The 25,330-nt window shown below is 48.5% G+C and overlaps 1 protein-coding gene across 1 annotated transcript in view; it reads left to right on the top strand.

Annotated features, from left to right (window-relative positions):
• The window catches only part of LOC110584477 (myosin-13-like), a 51,080-nt gene that overhangs the window by 4,013 nt on the left and 21,737 nt on the right, over positions 1-25,330 (top strand). The window contains 17 exon segments of the mRNA XM_021694529.1: positions 110-137; positions 225-336; positions 1,592-1,684; positions 3,709-3,772; positions 3,865-3,963; positions 4,072-4,175; positions 6,182-6,320; positions 9,436-9,554; positions 11,694-11,843; positions 11,959-12,129; positions 13,103-13,412; positions 15,628-15,701; positions 15,797-15,884; positions 19,678-19,795; positions 22,533-22,647; positions 23,681-23,786; positions 23,789-23,816. Coding sequence (XP_021550204.1) covers positions 110-137; positions 225-336; positions 1,592-1,684; positions 3,709-3,772; positions 3,865-3,963; positions 4,072-4,175; positions 6,182-6,320; positions 9,436-9,554; positions 11,694-11,843; positions 11,959-12,129; positions 13,103-13,412; positions 15,628-15,701; positions 15,797-15,884; positions 19,678-19,795; positions 22,533-22,647; positions 23,681-23,786; positions 23,789-23,816 — 1,918 coding nt within the window.

Genomic DNA, 25,330 nt, shown 5'->3' with positions numbered 1-25,330 from the left:
CTAGTTCACAGCAAAGCCATCCACTCCAATCACCCCCGATGCTGCCCTATTTTTATATTCCATGTGTTTGCTGTTCCTTTATTTTGTTTTCTCCCCTCTGCCTTTCTAGATCGAGACAATCAGTCCATCCTCATCACGTGAGTAACCTGAATTTGCACCACGATGACTTGGAAGCTAGAGCCGTCCCTTCCACTCCTTTATCTTACTTGCTTTTAAATCGACAGCAGAGAATCCGGGGCGGGGAAGACGGTGAACACCAAGCGTGTCATCCAGTACTTTGCAACAATTGCGGTCACTGGGGACAAAAAGAAGGAGCCGCAGCCAGGCAAGATGCAGGTGAGGAGCTCCCTGCATCTAGAGGTTTGCTGGAGTAAGGACAGCTTAAAGACGGGGTGAGCACCGAGTGGATGCAGGGCTCAGCGCTCAGCAGAGATGCACCGGGCGGGGTCTGGTCCCACGGGTGCTTGTGGGGCAAGGCTGGGGGTGGTGCCACCTGGTGGACGCAAGAGGTAGCACCGGCTCCATCCTCAACAAGCCGAGGGACGGTGAGCAGCAACCTGCGTGCTGGCCTGGAGAAAGGATGCTTTGGCAGGGGGGTCTCTCAGACAGGAGCGCACATCAGGATCACTAGAACAGCTTGTTAACAACTGATTGTTAGGCCCCGGGCCCAGAATTTCTGATTGAAATTCCTAACTCCCATGCACAGTCTTGCTACTTTGCATTTCTATCATGTTCCCACTCACTGTTCAGGCAATGGGTTCAGGGATCACAATTCGAGAACCACTGGGCAGGACAATAGTTTGAAAACGGCTCCGGAAGCAGAAGGATAAGCAGTCGTGGGGGGCGGGGGGAGTAAAAATTCTGCTTTCTATAAGACTTTTTTTTTTTTTTAGATTTTATTTATTTATTTGAGAGAGAGAGAGCACTAGAGAGAGAGGGCAAGCATGCGTCGGGAGCAGAGCGAGAGGGAGAAGCAGACTCCCCACTGAGTAGGGAGCCTGATGCAGGACTCAGTCTCAGGACCCTGGGATCATGACCTGAACCGAAGGCAGACACTTCACCGACTGAGCCACCCAGGTGCCCCTATAAGCAGACTTCTGAGCAAAAATTCTCATGACATATTTAATTCTCATGACTTAAAAATTTTTTTTGAGAACCACTATTTCTATTGTATGATTCCTTGGGTGACTTTCTTTGCTCAATTCTATTTATACTTCTGAACCCAAATGTCTAATAGATAGGTCATGATGCATGCTGTAGCAGAGGATTCTAAAAATCCATGATTTATAATGGAGTGTTATCAGAGAGGAAAGGAGGTCTGAAAAATCAAGAGGAAACCTGGAATCTGGTATGGCCAGACTCACACTGATGCTGTACTAATGAGATCCTCTCCAAGATGGGACCTTGAAGCCTCCTCGGGTGATTGAGATGGGCCCATGGGTACCTTCACCCATCTGCACTGGCCACCACGCTGGGCTGGTCAGCTTCTCTCCCCAGACCCTGCCCAGAGCATCCACACTTTCGAGTCACCATGGGCTCCTTCAGAGGACCCTCCAAAGTCCTCCCTTTGCTTTTCCTTATTTATTATTAGGGGACTCTGGAAGATCAAATCATCCAGGCCAACCCCCTGCTTGAGGCCTTTGGAAATGCCAAGACCGTGAGGAATGACAACTCCTCAAGATTTGTAAGATCCAGTCCAATTTTAACTACTCTCCTCCCCCACTCCCAAGAACCAAACCCTCTCCTCAAATGCTGGATATAAAAAAAAAAAAAATCCGACATAAACTAGAATATAGCCAGCCTTATTCTACCCTCAAGTGATTCAGATCAATCGAGGTGCTGGGATAATCGGATACACCGTTGGCTCATTGTCGGGGGGGGGGGGGGGGGGAGGGGGGTTTATCTGTCCATTCCTAACTAAGCTCATCACCTCAGTCAGAACATCCTGAAGTCATGGTGATTCAAATTCCACAAGTAGAGAGCAAATCCTTTATGCTACACTTGGTCTCGCTAGAGGGAAGCATTTTAAAATTCTGAAGTCCATTGAGCAATCTCCATTGGCTTATTAGCCACGGAAACCTTAGTTTGAATTAAGTGAGCAGGTTTGAACTCCAAGTCAGAAGGCACTGGGAGAAGGAAAAACCTGGGGAAGGCAGGAGAGCTCAAAACTTGGGCATACGTTGATGTTGTAGATACTGAAGGATATGTTCCATCCTTCGACGTTTCGCTTAAGATTCGCTCATCCAAAGAGGTCTTTACTTCCCCATGGGCAAATAAACAAACATCCAGCCCTCTACCTAATCTCACTATATCACAAAATGAGCAACTACCATGAGGAAAAGCCCTCGCTTATGCCTATCGTTGCAAGAGAATATCAGGACTCCACACATCTCAGGAGCTGGATAATCTCAAGCTTGTGTTTTATTGTTGCTTCTCAAGGATAAATTGGTCACTGATGAGAACGTAGATGCAGCCATCAGAGACTGTGGCTATGAGCCCTGACCTTTCTTTCTTTCCCTCGGTCCTCTGTGCATTGCCCATCCTAGTGCACAACTAAAAACTCTTGATTGTAGGGGATCTGGGTGCGTGTTACACAGCAGAGATATGGTGTACATACTTGCACCAAGTTAGTAATTATGCTAACCTGGCACCAGCTTTAAAATGAAAGACAATGCCTTTAGATACTCCCATTGCCACTCCCATTTATTTAGTACTTGGGTCTCTCCTCTTGGCCCTGAGCCAGAAGTCACGATCGCCCCGGTTAGCCTGTCCACCTTCCACCCACCAGCAAACATTTGCAGGCTAAAACATCCATCATCTTCTACTGAGCAGCTAGCAACACTGAAGACCAACACTTACAGTTCACTCATGCCTCCAAAGACCCTTCAACTCTCCCCAAGTTTCATTTGGAAAATAGTGAGAAGATTATGAAGTGCTGACTACAATCCAGACTCTGTGGGTAGATGAACAAAGCAACATTTTTGCCTTCAGATTTGCTCATGGTGTGGTAGAAACCAGTCGCTCATAAAATTTCACCTCTTGCCTCCCCTCCAAAGGGGAGAACTCAGACTCTGAATGTGTATTTGGGGAGCCAGAGAACCTAGCCTGAGCCTAGGAGCTAGGTTTGCGTATAGTAAGGGATAAGGAAAACCAAAGCAAGAAACCTCAGAAAGAACACCCAGAGGCAAAAGAAAGAGAGAAGGGAGGGAGTAAGGGAGGAAGGAAAGGAAGAGAGAAAGAGAGAGAGAGAAAGAAAGGAAGGAAGGAAGGAAGGAAAGAAAAAGAAAGAAAGGAAGGAAGGAAGAGGAAGGAAAGAAGGAAGGAAGGAAGTTTGGCAAGATGGTCCAACCAGGTCTATCAAAGGTATCATGAAGCATTTGGGAATCCAGGTACCAGAGAGCAGGATAAAAACCAAGGGGACCCTCTAGAGTGAGGTGATCCCAAGCAGAAGTTGGAGAGGGAGCCTGCGGGTGTCCCCAAAACTGGAAGAACAGGGTCAGATGCTTTGGGTAGAACTACCTGAGTCTTGGCTAAGCCAACTTGGGAATTCTGGGTGCCAGGCAGACAGAGAGGAGGGAAGTCCTCCCTTCTAGCATCACTTCCCTGACCCTACCCTTCCCACCTGTGGCTGGTAGCACCTGGCAAAAGCCAGCCATAGTACCATCTACATAAACTAACTGTGATGTTTGTCAACCTGCCACTGGACAGGGGAAGTTCATTCGGATTCATTTTGGAGCCACAGGAAAGCTGGCCTCGGCGGACATTGAAACCTGTGAGTCCCAACGCCATATTGGGCCCCATGGTATTTGGCCACAAAGGCACCTCCCAGGAACCTGAAACCACATTCTTTCTTATTCCCCTTAGATCTCTTAGAAAAATCCAGAGTGACGTTTCAGTTATCCAGTGAGAGAAGCTATCACATTTTTTACCAAATCTTGTCAAACAAGAAGCCGGAACTCATTGGTAAGTTCTTGGGGTATTGGTCTCATCCTCCAAGTCAGTCACGTTGGAGAGATAGCCAGAGTGCCTCACGCATGTGTGAGATGCTAACGGGACCTTCGTGTTTCGCAGACTTGCTCCTCATTTCAACCAATCCCTTTGACTTCCCCTTCGTGAGCCAGGGAGAGGTCACCGTGGCCAGCATTAATGACAGCGAAGAACTGCTAGCGACTGATGTAAGCACTTTCTCTCCTTCCTTCTTCCTTTCAGCACAAAATTACTGAGTTTGTGAACTGAGAGGCACGCTAGAGATCGAATCAGAAACTGGGACCCAGGGATGCTCAGTGATCAGACCGGAGCTCTCAGAAATCAAGATGTCGAGGGAAATTCGTCCAGATGGTACCCCTCCCCACTCAACTCCACCCCAGGAGATGCTCGGGGGGGTGGGGGGACAGAAAGTTCTCCAAAATGGGCCTCCAGTTTCGTTCTCTAGCATTTTAGAGTGGGGTTTTGCACGTATGAGATTTTTTAAAGGTTTTGTGGGAACTTCTCAGGCCACAAAACCATGTGGTTCTTTAAGAAAATTGTAAAAATACAGCAAAGAGTAAAGCAGGAAAAACAACCCACTCTGTAGGAGCAGACGCTGCACACCTCATGCTACCTGCCCCCACCCCCCAATCAGGCTCATGTTCGGCTTCCACACGTCCTCGGCGCACCTGTCAGGCCTCCGACCATTAGCTTTGGGAAGTATTTCCAACATTCATAACTAGAATAATAATAATAATAACTAAGTGCACTGAGCACTTACATGTGCTGGGAACTGAGATAAGTGGCTTTGCCTGCTTTATCTCATTTAAGCCCCCCCCAAAAAAACTCTTGTAAAATGCCCCCATTTTACGAAGATGGAAGCTGAGTCTTAGAAAGAAAACACACAATTTGCTTCAAGACAGAGTTTGTCAAAGACAGAACATTTGAAGCCAGATCTGCCCAACCCCAGAATCTGCATTTTTTTTTAACTAATAGACAACATCTCTGAGCAATTAATCTCCTGCGGAGATTCTCCTGGGTGATGGTTTATGGCCGGGCAGAGGGGGATTGCTCCCTATGAGGGTCTGCGTTCCCCAAGAGGCTCCCCAGACAGTAACACTTTCACCTGGTTCCTTTCAACGTGGAGTGAGAGGTTTTCCCTTTTAACCTATGGCAACCCCTTCCTACGACAGAGATACGCATCAGCTGGGGTGGGATATGGAGCCATTATGGCTCAGAATCTCTCCTCCCCAAGGTTGGCTCCCGGCCTGGACTCCCCTTCTCCAAAAGGGGGGGCACCACCCCAAGAGTGCCTCATTGTTCAATATCGTCCTGCTGACACTGATCTACGAGCTCACCAGACACTTTCCAGACATGTCAACTCCTCCAGGGGGCATTGCTTAGGCTCAGGCTGCAAGTCCTGCTATATAATCAATACACATACCCCAAAGAAGGATTTTCTAGTTGAAATCTTTGTGGTAGAAGACGGACCGAGCGGTTATAAAACCGAGTCGGCAACTGCCTGTAGGCTCTGAAGTGACCCAGTGCTTACTCCAGCCCGTTTTATCCACAAGCTACCTGTGTGATTTGGGGCAGGTCCCTTACCCTGTTAGAACCTCCGGTCTCACCTGGAACTTTGGAAAGATCTGCACACCTCTAAGGTTCTCATAGAGACATAGTGAGATGACATATGGATGGTGCTTCACCCCACACCTAGCACAGGGAGGCTCTGCAGAAGTTCGCCCCTTTCTTATTTGAAAAATGATGGCATTCTTTTGGATGACCTTCCCTTCCAGTTCTAACAGGCTGGCACGCCATATTGTCTCAATTCTGAACAACATCAGAGTTCCTGGGTTATAATGCCAGACTCTCGAGGTGTTGGACACTATTTCTCAGACACTCTCCATGAGAATTCCTTCTCCTGGTATCACACGGTGGTTCCCAGTGGTCTCCTCCAGAAAACAGCCGCAAATCTGTGTAAAGGATTCAAATCAGTCCTGATTGGATGGAAGAAAACGGAGTATTCACATTTTCTTCCCATCATCTCCACCCTCCCACACAAACATGTTACAGAAACGGCTTTTAACCCCTAACTTAACATACCATCCCGTCATCCACTTCTTTGGGCAAATGCTGTCTCACGGGCTGGACAGAAAGGGTGACAACGGAGTAACAACTGAGTCCCTGTGACAACTGTCTTTTCTCTAACTCCCAGAACGCCATTGACATCCTGGGCTTCAGCTCAGAGGAGAAAGTCGGGATCTACAAGCTCACGGGGGCTGTGATGCATTACGGGAACATGAAGTTCAAGCAGAAGCAGCGGGAGGAACAGGCTGAGCCCGATGGCACCAAAGGTAACCACGTCTGGGCAGAGACTGCCGTCTGATTCTGCCCCTGTGTTCATGTGTGGACGGGGCCCTGTGGGATGAGCTCTGGGTTCATCCTGAGAGCTGCTCTTCAGAAGTCGCACGAACGGAATGTGAGGTGTCCAAAGCTCATTGTGCTTGCCCTGGGGAAGTCCACTCCGTCTGTCAAGGAATCCTATAGTGGTGGATCCTTGAAAAACAAAAGACATCATTCTCGTGAGTGAATAATCACTGTCCACCCTGCAGTTCACCTGTTATGTTAAGGTGGGCATTGACGAGAGGATAGAGTTCCGTGAATTTCACTTTCTCTCGGTGCACGTCATTATTCATATGCAGAATGCGGTCCTAAGCACCTGGGCCAGGTGAAGAGGTTTCCTCCTCCCATTGCCTTCAATTCCACTCTGATATCTGTTGAACTTGACCCTGAAGCAAGGACTGGTGTACAAATCTCCCCCCTTCCCCACCCCATGACTCTCACCTGGGTGGTCACCCCATCCCCCTCTGCCTGGTCCTGGAAACTGAGCAGAGGGCAGGGGGAGGGGCTACCAGCAGCAGGACCCACCCACCATGCGCCCTGCTCATGGGGCCTCATCTCTCACACTGTGTCTTACGAGCTCTGTAAGGAAAAGGCTGCTTCATCTCCAGTAATTCTATCTATTGTTACATCCCCACAATGTGTGAAGCAGTGTGTCTTGAGCCGCAGATGATAGGCGAGAACAATAGCCTTGAAAGCAAGGCCAGGAAAATATATGGGACTTTATCACTGCCCATAAAGGCTCACCTGATTAGGGTCGGGTTGCCCGGGATAATCTCTTTTTATTAATTCCAAGTCGACTGATTAGTGACCTCATCGCAGGAGTAATAAAAGAGCCCATCAACTTTGATTGATCCCACCCTTCGCACAAGTGGAGGGGATTATGCAAGGAATGTACACCAGGGGGCGCCAATCCTCGGGGCCATCTTGGAATCCGGCGTGGGGCAGTGGTGCAAGATAAGTGGCCGCAGAGAAACTCTGTTCAGAGCAAGAGACACTTCTGATTGGGGTAATCGGGGAAGGCTTCCTGGAGGAAGAGGGCACTGAAATGGACTTTGAAGGATGGGTAGGATTCTGAACGGTGTGTGGGGGTGGGGGGGGGGGAAGGCAGTCTGGGCAGAGGAAGCATAATGATCAAGGGGCGGGGGAAGGAATGTGAGGGGACTGAACAGCAGAGGGGTCCACTTTGGCTACAGAAGAGGATGTGTGCGGTGGATTTGTTAAGAGATGGGGATTAAAAAGCGGCTATTTTGGTATCAGTTGGAGAAGGCCTTGAGTGCCGGGATAAATGGTTTAGAATGTACATGGTAGGCACCGGAAAGCATGAACTCTCCACGTAGCAGGGGAAGTTCATGGGAATTAATCTGTGAGCAGTCAGGCTCACCAAGAGTGTGGGACCTTGAAAAGAAAGTGTATCAGGCTCCTCAGCAAAGATGGATCATATGATAAATATCACGGTGGGGGCTCAGGCCCCCTTCCAGCCCCAGCTGCTGTGTGTTCTGTGTGCAGGAGTTGAAAGATCCTACAAAGGGGAAAGTGGGGCTATAATCCAGCCCTGAGGTCCTCTGATGATGATGCCAGTCCAAGTGAACATTTGCTGAATGCTCGCCACGCACCAGGCCCCCACTTCACGGCAATCCAGCCAATGGGGTCCTGCCACAACCCTGCCCCCCACCTCACCTCCAGTTTACAAATGAGAAAACTGAGTAATAAGGAAGCAAAACCCAAATTTGAATGTCAGGCCGTCTGAGTCTAGAACCCAGGCTCTCTTCCACTATACTATTCCAAACGAGGGAGATGCCAGCTATTTTGAAGGGGCAGCGAGCAGGATTTGGTGCCTGTCTGACCACAGGCAGGTCAGGGATGAGGAGGAAAGATGTAATCACCCCAAGCTTTCAAGTTTAAGTGACTAGAAGAATATCATCCTCCTACATGGGCAGAGCAGGAGAAAGGGATAATTTGAGCAAAGAGGAAAGCATACATTTGGCCTCTTACTAAGCACTTGACAAATACAGTCCTGGATATTAATTGGCTCAACTCCCCAGCCAGCAATAATGTAATGGTCTTAACCAAGGAGGAGCTGGCCCTAGAGGAGCGATATTTCTCTACCTTCTCGATGAGCTCAGTGCAGGCAGCCAGGTCCATCCCAAAGTCAACTGAAGTCCCAATGAACTATATGAAATAGCCAATTCTCAACTGCTTTTGACCCTCTCCCAACACCTGAAGGCTGGGACAAGGTTTTGTACTTCTCTCTCAGCTATGGGCATAGCATCTTGCAGAAATTTAGGAAGATGCTTTACATATATTGTTAACTGCCCAAATGGTGCCTCCTATATTCATACTCCATTTTGTTCAATTATCAGACTCCAATATTACTGTGTAACTGTATCCTCCTAAAAATGAAATTTACGGGTACCTGGGTGGCTCAGTCAGTTAAGTGTCCAACTCTTGGTTTCAGCTCAGGTCAAGATCTCAGGGTGGGGAGATTGAGCCCCAGGTCAGGCTCCAGGCTGACTGTGGAGCCTGCTTAGGATTCTCTCTCTCCCTCTCCCTGTACCCCTCCCCTGCTCTCTCTCTCTCTCAAAAAAAGAAAAAAAAAAAAGAAATTTAAATATCAGTAGGTCAAGATCAACCTTCAGTTCAAGATTGCATCTAGAAGGCAAACTAAGGGTGCCTGGGTGGCTCAGTTGGTTAAGCGACTGCCTTCGGCTCAGGTCACGATCCAGGAGTCCCGGGATCGAGTCCCACATCGGGCTCCCTGCTCGGCGGGGAGTCTGCTTCTCCCTCTGACCCTACCCCCTCTTGTGCTCTCTCTCTCACTCTCTCTCTCTCTCAAATAAATAAATAAAATTTAAAAAAAAATTTAGAAGGCAAACTAAAAGTTCTGGAAAACCTGCACCCCTAGACTATGAGATCAAAGCCTCCTCGGACAAGCCCAGTCCTGGTGCACATAGGAGAACATAAAAACACCAGAAAGGATTATAGGAAACGTTTCCCAGAGGACCCGGGGCCTGATTGGCCATGTCAACCACTGCCGTCTTTGTGTGACACATTTCCCTCTTCTTTCAGTGGCTGACAAAGCTGGCTACCTGATGGGTCTGAACTCTGCAGAAATGCTGAAAGGCCTGTGTTGTCCGAGGGTGAAAGTTGGGAATGAGTATGTCACCAAAGGGCAGAACGTCCAGCAGGTAATGGAGATGCTCTGAATTCAGCTGACTCAGTTATTCCGCTATTTTAACCACCATCTTAAAGTTCTTTCAATTGCAAGCGTCAGAAATGCATATGCAACTGACTTCAGCATTAAGGGGAATTTCATTCTTAGGCCCCTGGGGTAGCTCAAGGAATGCACATTGAGGAGCACCGTTGGGCACCAGGAGGGCTGGAACCAGGAACTGAAGGGCCCTCTGGAACTGGGCAGCCCCTCGGCAGCTCCTTCCCTGGGGCTCCAGAGACAGTCATTGCTCTCCTCTTCTGCATCCTCACTGGGCAGACAAGCTCTTTCCACCTCTCCTGCCCATGGCCACCCCATAGCTCCCAAGTTCACATCTCCATAGTTCAGCCTCCCGCAGAGACTGAGACCAGTATCTTTTTTTTTTTATTCTTATGTTAATCCCCATACATTACATCATTAGTTTTAGATGAAGTGTTCCATGATTCATTGTTTGTGCATAACACCCAGTGCTCCATGCAGAACGTGCCCTCCTCAATACCCACCACCAGGCTAACCCAACCTCCCACCCCCCTCCCCTATAGAACCCTCAGTTTGTTTTTCAGAGTCCATCGTCTCTCATGGTTCGTCTACCCCTCCGATTTCCCCCGCTTCATTCTTCCCCTCCCGCTACCTTCTTCTTCTTCTTTTTTTTTTTCTTAACATATATTGCATTATTTGTTTCAGAGGTACAGATCTGAGATTCAACAGTCTTACACAATTCACAGCGCTTACCAGAGCACATACCCTCCCCAGTGTCTATCACCCAGTCACCCCATCCCTCCCACCCCACACCCCACTCCACAAACCCTCAGTTTGTTTCCTGCGATTAAGAATTCCTCATATCAGTGAGGTCATATGATACATGCCTTTCTCTTTTTGACTTATTTCACTCAACATAATACCCTCCAGTTCCATCCACGTCGTTGCAAATGGCAAGATCTCATTCCTTTTGATGGCTGCATAATATTCCATTGTATATATATACCACCTCTTCTTTATCCATTCATCTGTTGATGGACATCTTGGCTCTTTCCACAGTTTGGCTATTGTAGACATTGCTGCTATAAACATCGGGGTGCACGTATCCCTTCGGATCCCTACTTTTGTATCTTTGGGGTAAATACCCAGTAGTGCAATTGCTGGATCATATGGTAGCTCTATTTTCAACTTTTTGAGGAACCTCCATACAGTTTTCCAGAGTGGCTGCACCAGCTTGCATTCCCACCAACAGTGTAGGAGGGTTCCCCTTTCTCCGCATCCCCGCCAACATCTGTCATTTCCTGACTTGTTAATTTTAGCCATTCTGACTGGTGTGAGGTGGTATCTCATTGAGGTTTTGATTTGGATTTCCCTGATGCCGAGCGATATTGAGCACTTTTTCATGTGTCTGTTGGCCATTTGGATGTCTTCTTTGGAAAAATGTCTGTTCATGTCTTCTGCCCATTTCTTGATTGGATTCTTTGTTCTTTGGGTGTTGAGTTTGATGAGTTCTTTATAGATTTTGGATACTAGCCCTTTATCTGATATGTCATTTGCAAATATCTTCTCCCATTCTGTCAGTTGTCTTTTGGTTTTGTTGACTGTTTCCTTTGCTTTGCAAAAGCTTTTTATCTTGATGAAGTCCCAATAGTTCATTTTTGCCCTTGCCTCCCTTGCCTTTGGCGATGTTTCTAGGAAGAAGTTGCTTCGGCTGAGGTCAAAGAGGTTGCTGCCTGTGTTCTCCTTTAGGATTTTGATGGACTCCTGTCTCACATTGATGAGACCAGTATCTTTGATCCCAATTCCAAATTCTCAGGAGAGACACTCTGCATAACCCAACTTGAATCAGAAATCCACCTCTGGTTCAGTTATTTGCGGCCAGGGTCTAGAGTCATGTGTTATAACCATGGTTGTTAGAACATCCTGTTCAACCATAGCTGTTAGGATGTTAGGGGAACATCCTAAGCTGGCAAGTGCTCTAAGGAATATTTAATATTAGGTTGGACTTTATGAAATGGCCAATCTCCAACTGCTTTTGACCTTGAAGATGTCATAGGCTTCATGCTTCAACTTTGAGGGTTGAGTGGGTGATCTTTCTTCACGAATTTGCGGGTTGAGTGGGTGATTTTTCTTCAAGGTGACCAATTTGGTGGGCGCTCTGGCCAAGGCCATCTACGAGAAGATGTTCCTGTGGATGGTCACCTGCATCAACCAGCAGCTGGACACCAAGCAACCCAGGCAGTACTTCATCAGGGTCTTGGACATCGCCGGCTTTGAGATCTTCGACGTGAGTTGTTTGAATAAATGGCCTTTTTAAGGACCTTCCACTTTGTGTCTGCTTTGCTGAATCCCCACTGGATTTTCCAGACTCACTCAAATTCCTTGCTATTTGCAACACCTAGTTCAACAGCCTGGAGCAGCTGTGCATCAACTTCACCAACGAGAAGCTGCAACAGTTCTTCAACCACCACATGTTCGTGCTGGAGCAGGAGGAGTACAGGAAGGAGGGCATCGAGTGGACCTTCATCGACTTCGGGATGGACCTGGCTGCCTGCATCGAGCTCATCGAGAAGGTAGAAAAATAGATGCTGCTCCCCAGGGACAGCTCCTCCTTGGTTGGGAGCATCATCTCTTTGCTCTCACTCTAACCTGATGATGGAATGGTGATCCTAACCCAACTCTTCCAGCCTTCAGAGAGCTGAATTCCCTTGCACAGAAAAGTGTTTGGAAGGCATGCATAATTCAGACACCTAAAGAGGTACATGGGGGTTAAGATCCAAGGGCTCAGTTCTCCCCAAGAATGTGAAGGGGACCCCAGGAGGAACTATAGCATTTCATACCTTTTTGACTTATCCAAAGACCCAAGGACGACAGACTATGGAGCAGTAGAGTTCTTAGAATAATGTTACTATAAAAATAGCAGAGGAGGGATGCCTGGCTGGCTCAGTTGGTGAAGCATCTGCCTTCGGCTCAGGTCATGATCCCAGGGTCCTGGGGGATCGAGTCCTGCATTGGGCTCCCTGCTCAACGGGGAATCTGCTTCTCCATCTTCCTCTGCCCCTCCCCACTGATGGTGCTCGCTCTCTCTCTCAAATAAATAAATAAAATCTTAAAAAAAATTTTTTTTTTAAATAGCATAAGACATTAACTGAAAAAAGGGAATTCCCATAATGTTTTGAGCACTGGTCATGTTGGAATGAGTTTATCTTCCTAAGGTGGCTACTGAGAAATCCAGACATGATTGTTTCAATATTACTCATATTATTTTATGTCTGTGTATGTAACTTTACTTTTTTGGGGGGTGGGGTGGTAAGCCTATTGCTAAAAGTGAGCCACATGTATACACATACGGTTAGTTTCTTCCCATGTTCTCTTGTTCAACAAGCATTCATTAAGCGCCTACTCCGTGTCTAGTGCTGTACCCTGCGGTGCTCCTTAGCGACAGAGCGGTAACCACCGGAGAAGTTGTGTTTGGCTCCTGCAGACAGTGGAGTCATTGAAACGTGCTATTAAATGCTGAGTCATGGTCTGTCATCCTACTCTCAGCCCATGGGCATCTTCTCTATCCTGGAAGAGGAGTGCATGTTCCCCAAGGCCACAGACACCTCCTTCAAGAACAAGCTCTATGAGCAGCACCTTGGAAAGTCAGCCAACTTCCAGAAGCCCAAGCCTGCCAAAGGCAAGGTCGAGGCACACTTCTCTCTGGTCCACTCTGCTGGCACCGTGGACTACAACATTGGTGGCTGGCTGGACAAGAACAAGGACCCCCTGAACAAGACCGTGGTCAGGCTGTACCAGAAGTCTTCCCTAGAGTTGCTGTCCTTACTTTTTTCCAACTACGCTGGTGCAGAAGCAGGTGAAATTCTTCTCCCCCCGCCCCACCGCCCCAGCCCCATGGGAAGCTCTGCATAATTACTTATGACCCAGAGCTGCTTCTTGAAGCATGAGTATTCGAGTGTGAACTTCAGACTGAGCTGGATTTATTTGTCTGTCTCTGATACCCAATTTTCTTTCTCCTATTCTTCTTCCTTAAGAGATTGAGTTCTGTAGAGGTAAAGAGGGCCTCTCAGGGGACAAAATAGCCAATACCACATTTTTAAATAGCTTTTAAAAATTGAGATAGGGTGGCTGGCTGGCTCAGTTGGAAGAGCATTTGACTCTTGATTTGGGGGTCATTGAGTTGGAGCCCCATATTGGATGTAGAGAGTTCTTAAATAAAGAAATGAAAACTTTAAAAACTGAGATATAATTCATATGCCATGCAATTTGCTCTTTAGAAAATTCAGGGGTTTTGAGTATATTTACTGGGTGTGCAACCATCTCCACTCTCAAATTCGAGAACATTTTCATCACCCCTGTTACCCCTTCGCCAGGTCCTGGCAACTACAAATCTACTTTCTGTCCGTCTCTATGAATTTGCCTATTCTGGTCATTTCAGGTAAATGGAATCATTTTGCATCTGGCTTATTTCATGTAGCAGAATGTTTCCAGGATTTGTCTGTGTTGGGACACACTTCTTTTTATAGATGAGTAATATTCCAGTGCATGGATAGCACACATTTTGTCTATCCACTCATGAGTTGATGGACATTTGGCTACTGTGGATCATGCTGCTGTGAACATTTGTATATAAGTTTCTATGTGGGCATATGGTGTCAGTTCCCTTAGATATATACCTAGGAGTAGAATTGCTGAGTCATACGGTAACTCTATATTTAATTTCTTGAGGAAACCCCACACTGTTTTCCAAAATGGTTGCACAATCCAGGATCACTTGTTACCTTTACTCACATTATATTTTTAAAATAATTGCCAAAATAGGGTTTTAAGATTATGGATTGTCTTAAATGCATCAATTTAAAAACTTAATGTTCTTAATGTGAAAATACAGGCAAAATAATCATTCATTCTATAATTAGATCATTTTAAAAAACAAGAAGGTGCACCTGGGTAACGCAGTGGGTTAAGCGTCAGACGCTGGGTTTTGGCGGAGGTCATGATGTCGGGGTCCTGGGATCGAGCCCCGTGTCAGACTCTGGGCTCAGTGCAGAGTCTCCTTGGGATTCTCTCTCCCTCCTCCTCTGTCCCTCCCCCTGCTCTCTGTCTCTCTCTCAAATAAATAAATAAATCTTAAAAAAAAAAAAAAAGGAAAGAAAGAAAGAAAGAAAAAGAAACAAAAACCTTCAGCTCTGTTACATCAAAAGAAAACCGAAAGTCGTATTTCAGGGTTTCAAGGACATGGCCACTACTAAAAAAAGAAAATCCTTGAGGACTGTTGGTGGGAATGTAAGTTGGTGCAGCCACTGTGGAAAACAATATGGAGGTTCCTCAAAAAATTAAAAATAAAATTACCATATGATCCAGCAATCCATATCTGAAGGAAGAAAAGTCACTATCCTAAAGAGATTACCTGCACCCCCATGTTCACTGCAGCATTATTTATGATAGCCAAGACATGGAAACAATCTAAGTGTCCATCGAGATGAATGGATAAAGAAAACATGGTGTATATTCAGCCATAAAAAAAAAGAGAAAATCTTGGATTTGTGACAACGTGGATAGACCTTGAGAACATGATGCTAAGGGAAATGAGGCAGACAGAGAAAGACAAATCCTGTACCATCTCACTTATATGTGGAATCTAAAAAAACCGATCTCTCATGGAAACAGAGGTCAGGCTTTGTGGTTGCCAGAGGTGGGGGTGAGGAGTGGAGGAACTGAATGAAGGTGTCAAAAGATACTAACTTCCAATTTTAAGATAAATAAGCTCTGGGATGTAATGTACAGCATGGTGACTATAGTTAACAATACCGGATTGCATATTTAAAAGTTGCTAAGAGAGTAGATCTTAAAAGTTCTCATCACAAGGAAAGTAATTGTAACCATGGATGGGCACAGATGTCAACTAAATGTGACTATTTCAGAATATATACATGCATCAAACCATTATGTCAGTACACCTGAAAGTTACACGGTGTAATTTATATGTCAATGATATCTCAATAACATGGGTGGGAGGCAGGGAGAGGGCTCAGGGCTGCATCTGATGCACCCTCTGTGTCTGTCTCCAGGTGACTCCGGGGGAAGCAAGAAAGGTGGGAAGAAGAAAGGCTCCTATTTCCAGACTGTGTCAGCGGTGTTCAGGGTTTGTGTTTTGGCAGTTTCTACGTTCGGTTGTTTTTCTGCCCCGTGAAATGGCATTTGCTGAGGTAAATGCGCTTGTTCTGATTTGTGTCCCAGGAAAATTTAAACAAGCTGATGACCAATTTAAGGAGCACTCACCCTCACTTTGTGCGATGCCTGATTCCCAATGAGACCAAGACTCCCGGTGAGTAAGAATCCACCAGAACAGGACTCCCTGAGACGTGTGCAAACTTCTGCGTGCGTGCGTGTTTTCCTGAGCAGAGGGTTATGGTGTTTATCACCTCTCAACGTCATCTAGGAAGTTACATGTCCAGATTTAGCAAATACCCATTAAGTTCAAATTTCAGATAAACAATAAAAAATGTCTTCGTGTAAGTATGACCCATGCCGTATTTGGGATACACTTACACTAAAAAACGATTTATTGTATCTGAAATTCAAAATCACCTTGGCATCCTGTATTTTATCTGGCACCCAACTCTGAAATCATATCCCAAATAGTTAAGTACATTTAGAGACACATCAGAGCCGTGATTTTCATAAGGTTCTCCAAGGGTTCTGTGACTCCTTTCCCCAAAAGAGCACGACTGCATCTCGAGTATTCCACAGTTAAAACACCTGTTTCCCGAGCCTATATGGTATACTGTTACCCTATCATCTCTACTGCTTCTAATAGTGAGGTGAGTATAGTTCTCCCCATTTTACAGATGGGAAAACTGAGAACTGTAGATCTTAGAACAATGCACAGTATAGTAGATCCTTAACCGTCACTCAGTCCCCGATTCAGAAATATTCTTCGAGGGTAGCAGCATCTCAGTGCCGTTTGTCACAAAGAGAAGAACACACAGTCACACGGAGCTCTGACTCAGAGGCAGCTCACTTACAGCTGATAGAATTATCTATCCCAAACATGAGTAAGCATCCTGCCTCTGCAATGTGAGAAGGGATTCAGAGGCCGAAAGGAAAAAAAAAACCCATCTCCATCTGTTACTGCCCATGGGACCCTTAGCTGCATACTCTAGCTTTCTGGGCTATAAAATGAAGATTAAAGTGGCATTTCATGCATGCACTCAGCTATTCACTTATTTATTTAATGAGCGCTTATAAACTGTAAATATTAATTCACTCAACCTGCTTTACGGGGTGGTTGTGAGGATCGCTTGAGTGAGTGCATGTCAAGCATTTCAAGCAGGACTAAGTGCCTTGTGAATACCCAGTGTATGGCTGTCAATGATAATACTAATAATTGTTATTAGTATAATTACAAGAAGAAGAATAATTATGTAATAATGTTATGTATGATAATAACCATGAGAGAAATTATAACATCGTGGGGAAATAATTTTATTATTACATTAAAGATTAATTGCTTGTGATATTATTACAGTATAATTACATTATTAATTCTTACGATATTTATTTGTATTACTATTATTACTGAAAACCGGGCATTTTAATTCTCCAAACGACCATGGCTGCTATGTGTAGTGGGATCCATCTTCCGTGAATAAGTCAAAGGCAAAAACCAGCCACCGCCCTGTTTGGACCCTCGTTGTCTTTGCAGGCTGCACCCCTCCCAGTGCGCCCAGCACAGCCCATTTCTCCTCCAGGGTTGGAACAGAGCTGTTTCTCTGGTTACGCATCAAATGAAATTGTTGGCTCATGTGTAGCTGTCTTGTCACAAAGAAAGCGGATTTCCATTATCGTTTTTGAGCACATGTCTGCACAAATCAAACGGGCCGTCCATAAAGCACCTGCCTGCAAGGATCAGGTGACAGGGGATGGATGGCCCCTCGCTGGGTGCAACCTCTACCTCTAGGGGCCCCCAGGGGTCTGGGCAATCCACCGGTTTCCTTTTTCTCTTGGAAGGTGAATTGTGATGAAATCTCCATCCCTTCCTGTGGATTTTGCTTCTCCTTCGTTCTGGTCCCTCTCTGTTTTCTTTCTTATTTCTGAGAATAGACGAAGACCCTACGATAGGAACATGGGCGAGGCTTTGGAAAGGACCTAGTGGGGCCTCTTCATTTTCTAGGAGAGGGAGTTGAGACTGCGGAGATTGAAGGGCCTGCCCCAGGGCGTCCGGAGCTGGGGCTGGAGTCCTGGTCCTGGATCAAACGGCTGGCACACTCAGTGCATGGTGGATGGTGGCCGCTCGAGCAAGGGGATCGAGGGGAAAGCGTAGGGAGGAATGGGCGAGCAGGCTGAGCAGGTTAAGAGGGGCTAGTTTGGATCATTTCAGCAGGCCCCAAGGTGTGGGGGCTGCCCTGGTTGTCTGGTGCCTGGCCTGAGCACGGCGGCAGCCTGATGAGACAATGGTTGGGGGACATGGGCTTTGGGTTGGTTAGCTTGCGGGGGGTGAGATGTGTGCTTCCAGGGGAGCAGTCTGCCACCCTAGGAACTGGCTCTCGGGGGCAGTCTCTCAGGCTCCGCCAAGGCCCCAAGTTGCCAAAGCATCATAAAATACAGACCGTAAGACACACTGATTCACGCAAATGCCCCCGAAGCTGAGATGGCAGGAGAAAGGAATTTGTTGGAGGAGACGAATGAGGGATAAAGAGAAAATTCTTTAGCGACGGTAATGTGAGAAAGATAAGGCAATAGCTCAGGGGACTTTTAGAAGTTTTGCACACGGGTCAGAGGGCAGAGAGGATTGTCTTTACAGGCTTTCCAGACACCGTCTCTGCCTGGGTTGGGAGGGACACGGGGAGAGCCCTGGGAGAAGTCAAGCCAGTTCTGAGCCTGCAGTGACAGCAGGGGCCCCCGGGAAGGAGGGAGCCCAGTCTCAGCTCTGCGACTAGGCGGCAGGGCCCTCACCTCTCCAGGAAATGGGGACACACAGCTAGCAAATGCCAAAACCGGCATCGGAGCCCCTCAAAATCCTCATCCGAGAAGTACTGGGAGCTGGACTTGGTGATCCGTCAGGTTCACTCCCACGAAAGGTCCTCTGAGTGTCTGATATGATTCTCCTGGGTCTTAACCACTCCTTCCTCGAGAGAATCGCTGGCCAGTAGAATCTTCTGGAACGATGGAAATGTTGCACGTCTGTGCCATCCAGTACGTTAGCCACTGGGTACGTGACATGCCGCTGGTGCAGCTAGGAAAATGAACTTTTCATTTTAATGAATTTAAATTTAAATAACCACATGTGGCCAGAAACTATCGTTATCAGATGGCACAGCTCCAGCAGAACCTTGAAAATTGTGTAAATGAGTAGTCATCTCTCCTCCCAGCCACCAAGGAAAGCTGTGAGCCTTCTAGCAGTTTCCAGAAGGTTCATCAGAGACAGCTTTAGCCCTCCCTCTCCCCAGCAACCTAGGGAACCCACAAGGAAAAGCCATTACGCAGCCATAAGATGGCTCCTAACCCCTCACACAGCCCCAGTACAGAATTTTCCCAGTGCCCATTTGATTTGTGCCTGACCCAAGAGAATCCCTGATAAGAGCTTGTCCCTATGGCTCCTCTTCTTCTTCCCAGCATTAGTGCCCCCCACACACACACGCCTTCCCAGAGCTCATGCTCAGCAGCTAGCAGATAACTGCTCTGCATTCAACTCCCTGCACCCTCTAAAGCATAGCTGTCCTTCTCTCTGTTTCTCTGCTCCCACTAAAGTCACAGCCTGCAGATGCTACTGCCCTGACCTTGAGTAGAGAAGGGCACATCACGTTATCTAATGGGAAGTCCAGAGGGTACCCATGCTCATTCCAGCCTAGCTAAGTCTCAAGGGTCACGAACAGGGTAAAGATCAATATTTTGGCTTTTAGCCCGTAAGAATGGGATGCTCGAGTGTCCCCAGGAGGTTGGGATTATTTCTACTGTGAGACTATAGATAGGCTCCAGGCTCTCCCAGCCCCTCCATCTTAGAGTTGGCACTAACTTTATCCACTCAAGTCTGGGTGCATTGGCTTGTCTCTCGGTGGCCAGACCGTCAAAGACAATGAAAAAGCTACCGACATATCCCCGGGACACTCTCTCCCCAGGCGTGATGGGCCACTACTTGGTCATGCAACAACTACGCTGTAACGGGGTCCTCGAGGGCATCCGGATTTGCAGGAAAGGGTTCCCCAGCCGAATCCTCTATGCTGACTTCAAACAGAGGTAAGTCACCTGGCTTTGCATCTCTCTCTCTTTTTTAAGATTTTATTTATTTATTTGAAAGAGAGAGAGAACATGAGCCGGGGGAGTGGCAGAGAGAGAGGAAGAAGCAGATTCCCCCGCTGAGCAGGGAGCCCGACACGGGGCTCGATCCCAGGGACCCCAAGATCATGACCTGAGCCAAAGGCAGATGCTTAACCAACTGAGCCACCCAGGCACCCCGCATCTCTCTCCTTCTGAGGTCACCTTGTACATTCCCCAGAGGAACTCCTTGGGCTGGGTGTTTGGTGAGCTCACAGCTTCCCAGGGTTTCCATGAGCCTTGTCTTTAGCTGGGGGGATGATCTATGCCCAAAGTGGTCCCAGGATCAGAACCCTAACCCTCCAGCTCAACTGTGCCTCCAGAGCGAGTTTCTCACCTTCCACACTATTGACGTTTGGGGCTAGGTAATCCTTTCTTGTGGGGGTTGTCATGTGTGTTGTAGGATTTTAGCAGCATCCCTGGTCTCTACCTACAATGTTGGGAGCAAACCACACCCCACCCACACACTGGGACAATCAGAAATGTCTCCAGACATTGCCAGATGTCCCCTGGGCAGGGGGGAGAAGGGGGGGGGTTAAGTTGTCCCCAGTTGAGTCCTGCTGTTCCAGGCCAGCTCTCTCCTCCCAGCTGCCATCTGGGCCCACAATTCCAGGCCTTGTCTGGAGTAGAGGAAGGGAGAGAACACTCCAGAGGTAGGAGAACCAAGGTCTGCAAGTCACAGAGGATTTCAAGGATCTTTTATGCCGATAAGAACTATTTCCTCTGAGGGGCGCCTGGGTGGCTCAGTTGGTTAAGCGACTGCCTTCGGCTCAGGTCATGATCCTGGAGTCCCAGGATCGAGTCCCGCATCGGGCTCCCTGCTCGGCAGGGAGTCTGCTTCTCCCTCTCCCACTCCCCGTTTGTGTTCCCTCTCTCACTGTGTCTTTCTCTGTCAAATAAATAAATAAAATCTTAAAAAAAAAATAAAAAATAAAAAAAGAACTATTTCCTCTGAAAACAAAATTCCAGCTGTGTACCCCCCTCTCCCAGACTAGCTGTACGACATTCTATTTCCTCCTAAGGCTGGAGCAGGAGAAGGTTCTAGAAGGCCTGGTCTTAGGTAGGGGGCGGGCCTTGTCTCAGCTATGGGGCCTCTCTCGGGGATTGAATCCATTCAGGAAATTTTGTCCCTCGATGGCAACTGCCTCCCAACCTAGCACTGCCAAGCCAATGAAGAGGGCCTAAGTAGATGCTAGGCCTGACCCAGCTTCCAAAGCTTGGAGTGAGGGTAAGGCGTCTTCTCGGCTTCCCGTGTGCTTGGCCAACTGCTCGGCGACTCTTTTTTTTATTCTTATGTTAATCCCCATACATTACATCATTAGTTTTAGATGAAGTGTTCCATGATTCATTGTTTGTGCATAACACCCAGTGCTCCATGCAGAACGTGCCCTCCTCAGTACCCACCACCAGGCTAACCCATCCTCCCACGCCCCTCCCCTCTAGAACCCTGTTTGTTTTTCAGAGTCCATCGTCTCTCATGGTTCGTCTACCCCTCCGATTTCCCCCTTCATTCTACCCCTCCTACCAGCTTCTTCTTCTTCTTCTTTTTTTTTTCCTTAACATATATTGCATTATTTGTTTCAGAGGTACAGATCTGAGATTCAACAGTCTTGCACAATTCACAGCACTTACCAGAGCACATACCCTCCCCAGTGTCTATCACCCAGTCACCCCATCCCTCCCACCCCACCCCCCACTCCAGCAACCCTCAGTTTGTTTCCTGCAATTAAGAATTCCTCATATCAGGGGCGCCTGGGTGGCTCAATTGGTTAAGCGGCTGCCTTCGGCTCAGGTCATGATCCTGGAGTCCCGGGATCGAGTCCCGCATCGGGCTCCCTGCTCAGCAGGGAGTCTGCTTCTCCCTCTGACTCTCCCCCTCTCATGCTCTCTATCACTATCTTTCTCAATAAATAAATAAAAATCTTAAAAAAAAAAAGAATTCCTCATATCAGTGAGATCATATGATACATGTCTTTCTCTGTTTGACTTATTTCATTCAACATAATACCCTCCAGTTCCATCCACGTCATTGCAAATGGCAAGATCTCATTCCTTTTGATGGCTGCATAATATTCCATTGTATATATATACCACATCTTCTTTATCCATTCATCTGTTGACGGACATCTTGGCTCTTTCCACAGTTTGGCTATTGTGGACATTGCTGCTATAAACATTGGGGTGCACGTACCCCTTCGGATCCCTACTTTTGTATCTTTGGGGTAAATACCCAGTAGTGCAATTGCTGGATCATATGGTACACTCTATTTTCAACTTTTTGAGGAACCTCCATACTGTTTTCCAGAGTGGCTGCACCAGCTTGCATTCCCACCAACAGTGTAGGAGGAGGGTTCCCCTTTCTCCGCATCCCCGACTGCTCGGCGACTCTTGTCACCTAAACCGGGGTGGCTCTCCAGAGTCCGTGTTCCCTCAGGGGAGGGCGTGGCCTTTCTGGCCATAGGTCATCACAGAATGGGCTGGGCCCTGGCAGGGGTGAGGCCCCTGAGCAGAGAGGAGCAGGGTGAGGCCCTCAGGAAATTGCACGGAGGGAGCACCCTCCCAGCTCTGTGTGGCCAGAGGCCCTTCTACCCCAAGATCCCCCACACCCAGCTGTCTCCAGGTAGCCGAGTGACCGTGCTCTGCACCCCGCCCCGCCCAGGTACCGGATCCTCAACCCCAGTGCCATCCCCGAAGGGCAGTTTATTGACAGCAAAAAGGCTTCTGAGAAGCTTCTGAGCTCCATCGACATACACGCGAACAAGGGACACCTCCCCGCTCCACCCCATGTCACCCACAACCCCGGGCTGCTTGTCAGCTGGTGGGAGGAAAGGGCCTCTTTCCCCGTCCGGCCAACCTGATGACCCCATTGCGCAGGAGCCCACACAGAAGGAGCCCGGGTCTAGGTATCGAGAATTCTGTCTCCGTGTTGATTTCTAAGTGTCTAGAGGCTTAATTGGAAGCCAGCCCCCCTCACCCCCAGCAATGGAAGAAAGCAATAGAAAGCTCTAGGGTCCTAAAAGAGCAGAGCAAAGACACTCTTACATGGGACGAGAGAGCCAAGGAAGGAGGAGAATGCAGCAAGGATTCCAGGAACAGTGAAAACTGGGAGGGAATGATGATAACAGATAAAAACGGCTACCATTTATTGAGCACATGGGGATCCGGCCCTGTGACTCGGCCTCTATGCACCTTGCATTCGGTCCTCCCGATAACCCGAAGGTGATAAGGCTAGTCCTGACCTCGTGGGGTTACAGGGAGGGCAGGGGAATAAAGGCTCCCAGAAGGCAAGAAACTTGCTCGAGTTCACATGGACAGTGAGGGACAAAGGCCAGCTTCAAATCCTGGCCTGACTGCAGAGCTCTCCCTCCAGGAAAGGGCCAGTCCGGGGCCTGTGTCCCGCCTCCCACCCCCCGGGGAGTCCTGCTTCCTCGGACTATCAGCCGTGTGGGCCATGGGTGAGTGGGCCAGAGGGTAGGACAGAGGGCAGACAGAGAGGAGGATGGGGAGGAAGAACCATCTATAAATTTCTCCCAATCTGGGCACAGCTGAGCTCGGAGGGTACTTTCTGGACCCATCCTTGCCTCCTGTGAGTGAGCTCTGTCTGAATCGGTCCGTGGGGGTTGGAGGGGCCTGGACGTCCTGTGGAACAGAGCTCGGGAGAGGCCACTGTGGGGCCCAGCGGACTGCTCGTCCCAGGCCACGGCTCTGAAGGCTGAGGGCTGGGCTGGGCAGAAACAGGCTCCCAGAAGGACCCCGGTTTGCACGGTGGCTGAGAACAAAGCAGGGCTCGTCTCTCCTCTGATGCAGGTGTTTTCCAAAGCTGGACTTCTCGGACTCCTGGAGGAAACGAGGGACGAGAAGCTGGTGACCCTGATGACGTGCACGCAGGCCATCTGCCGGGGGTACCTGATGCGGGTGAGTTCAAGAAGATGATGGAGAGGAGGTGATGTGGACCCTCGCCCCGCCTTATCCTGCCCTCCCTACTTCGCAGCTGCTGGTTGCTTCCTGGTTTCGGTCTTAGGCATCTCTGTCCTCACTCCTTCATTTAACCAACACCTGCCGAGCAGCCCCTCTGTGCTGGGGACCCTGCATGGCACTGGGGATACAGAGAGGAGTCCTGCCCTCCAGGAGCTCAGGGGTGGGTTGGAAACAGACCCTTGCGTGGCTGACTGTAACATGCATGACAAGTGCGAAGTCAGAGTCACATTCAGGGCAATGGGGGATGGTGAGAACAGGCCCTCCACCTGGCCGGGGGTTGGGGCAGGCTGAAGGAGTTAGCAAGAGGAAAGAACTTTCTGAAGGAAGCTTGGCTTGGCCTGAGAAAGGATAGCCTGGAGGCCACCATGGTGGGAGCGAGGAGGGAGATGCACCCAATACAGGCTTCCCTGTACCACGTTCATGAGACCAGACGCGGCCGTCGGCTGGAAAGAATTGGCAGGTGCATATGGGGACGAGTGAGAGGATTGGGTTTGCAGACGATGACAAGGACCTGAACTAAGACGTAGTCCAGCCGTTGAGGGAGCAGGGGATGGATTCCAGGGACACTGAAGAGTTTTACTCCTTCGATAATTCACCAGCAACACTGGTGGCTGGTTAGTGCGGGAATTTGAGGGAGGGGGAATTTGGGGGGAGGTCCGTTCTCCTTGATTCCCTGATGCCCTCTATAGCCCAAACACTGGCGTTGCCACGTGGGCCACCACCGTGCATTCGTCAAGAACACCTCGTGGGCATCTAGCTGGGTGAAGTGAATGGAAGCCAGCGCAGAAACAGGGGAGAGAAGAGCCCTCGGCAGGAGCCGGTTTATGGGAAAGGGAAGCAAGTTTTCAGGCACACGTGAACTCTGGAGGATACGGAGTAGGAGGTAAGGCAGGTGACCCTGGACACAGGCAACACTCAAAATCAGGAAACTCAGTGAATTCTAGGAGAGCGAGTGTCGGGGAGACGGTCTTGGGTGTACATCCAGAGGTAAGCAGGAAAAGGGACCCCACACATCAGAGCACCCTGAGGCAGGAATCATGGAATCAAAGGCAATGGGGTCTTTCAAAAAGGTGAGAGCCATTCAAATGTGGGAGATGGGCGCCTGGGTGGCTCAATCCGTTAGGCCTCTGCCTTCCGCTCAGATCATGATCCCCGGGTCCTGGGATCGAGTCCCGCATCGGGCTCTCTGCTCAGCAAGGAGTCTGCTTCTCCTTCTCGCTCAGCCTGCCACGCCCCCTGCTTGCGCTCTCTCGCTCTCTCTGTGTGTCAAATAAATAAGTAAAATCCTTAAAAAAAACTGTGGGAGGGACACCTGGGTGGCTCAGTCCGTTAAGCGGCTGTCTTCGGCCCGGGTCATGATCCCAGAGTCCTGGGATCGAGTCCCACATCGGGCTCCTTGCTCAGCAGGGAGCCTGCTTCTCCCTCTGTCTCCCTCTGCTTGTGCTCTCTCTGTCAAATAAATAAAATCTTTAAAAAAAG

This window comes from Neomonachus schauinslandi, chromosome 15, assembly GCF_002201575.2.
Source record: "Neomonachus schauinslandi chromosome 15, ASM220157v2, whole genome shotgun sequence".
NCBI lineage: Eukaryota > Metazoa > Chordata > Mammalia > Carnivora > Phocidae > Neomonachus > Neomonachus schauinslandi.
Note: the sequence above shows the minus strand (reverse complement) of the source record. Positions and strands in the feature narration are given on the sequence as shown.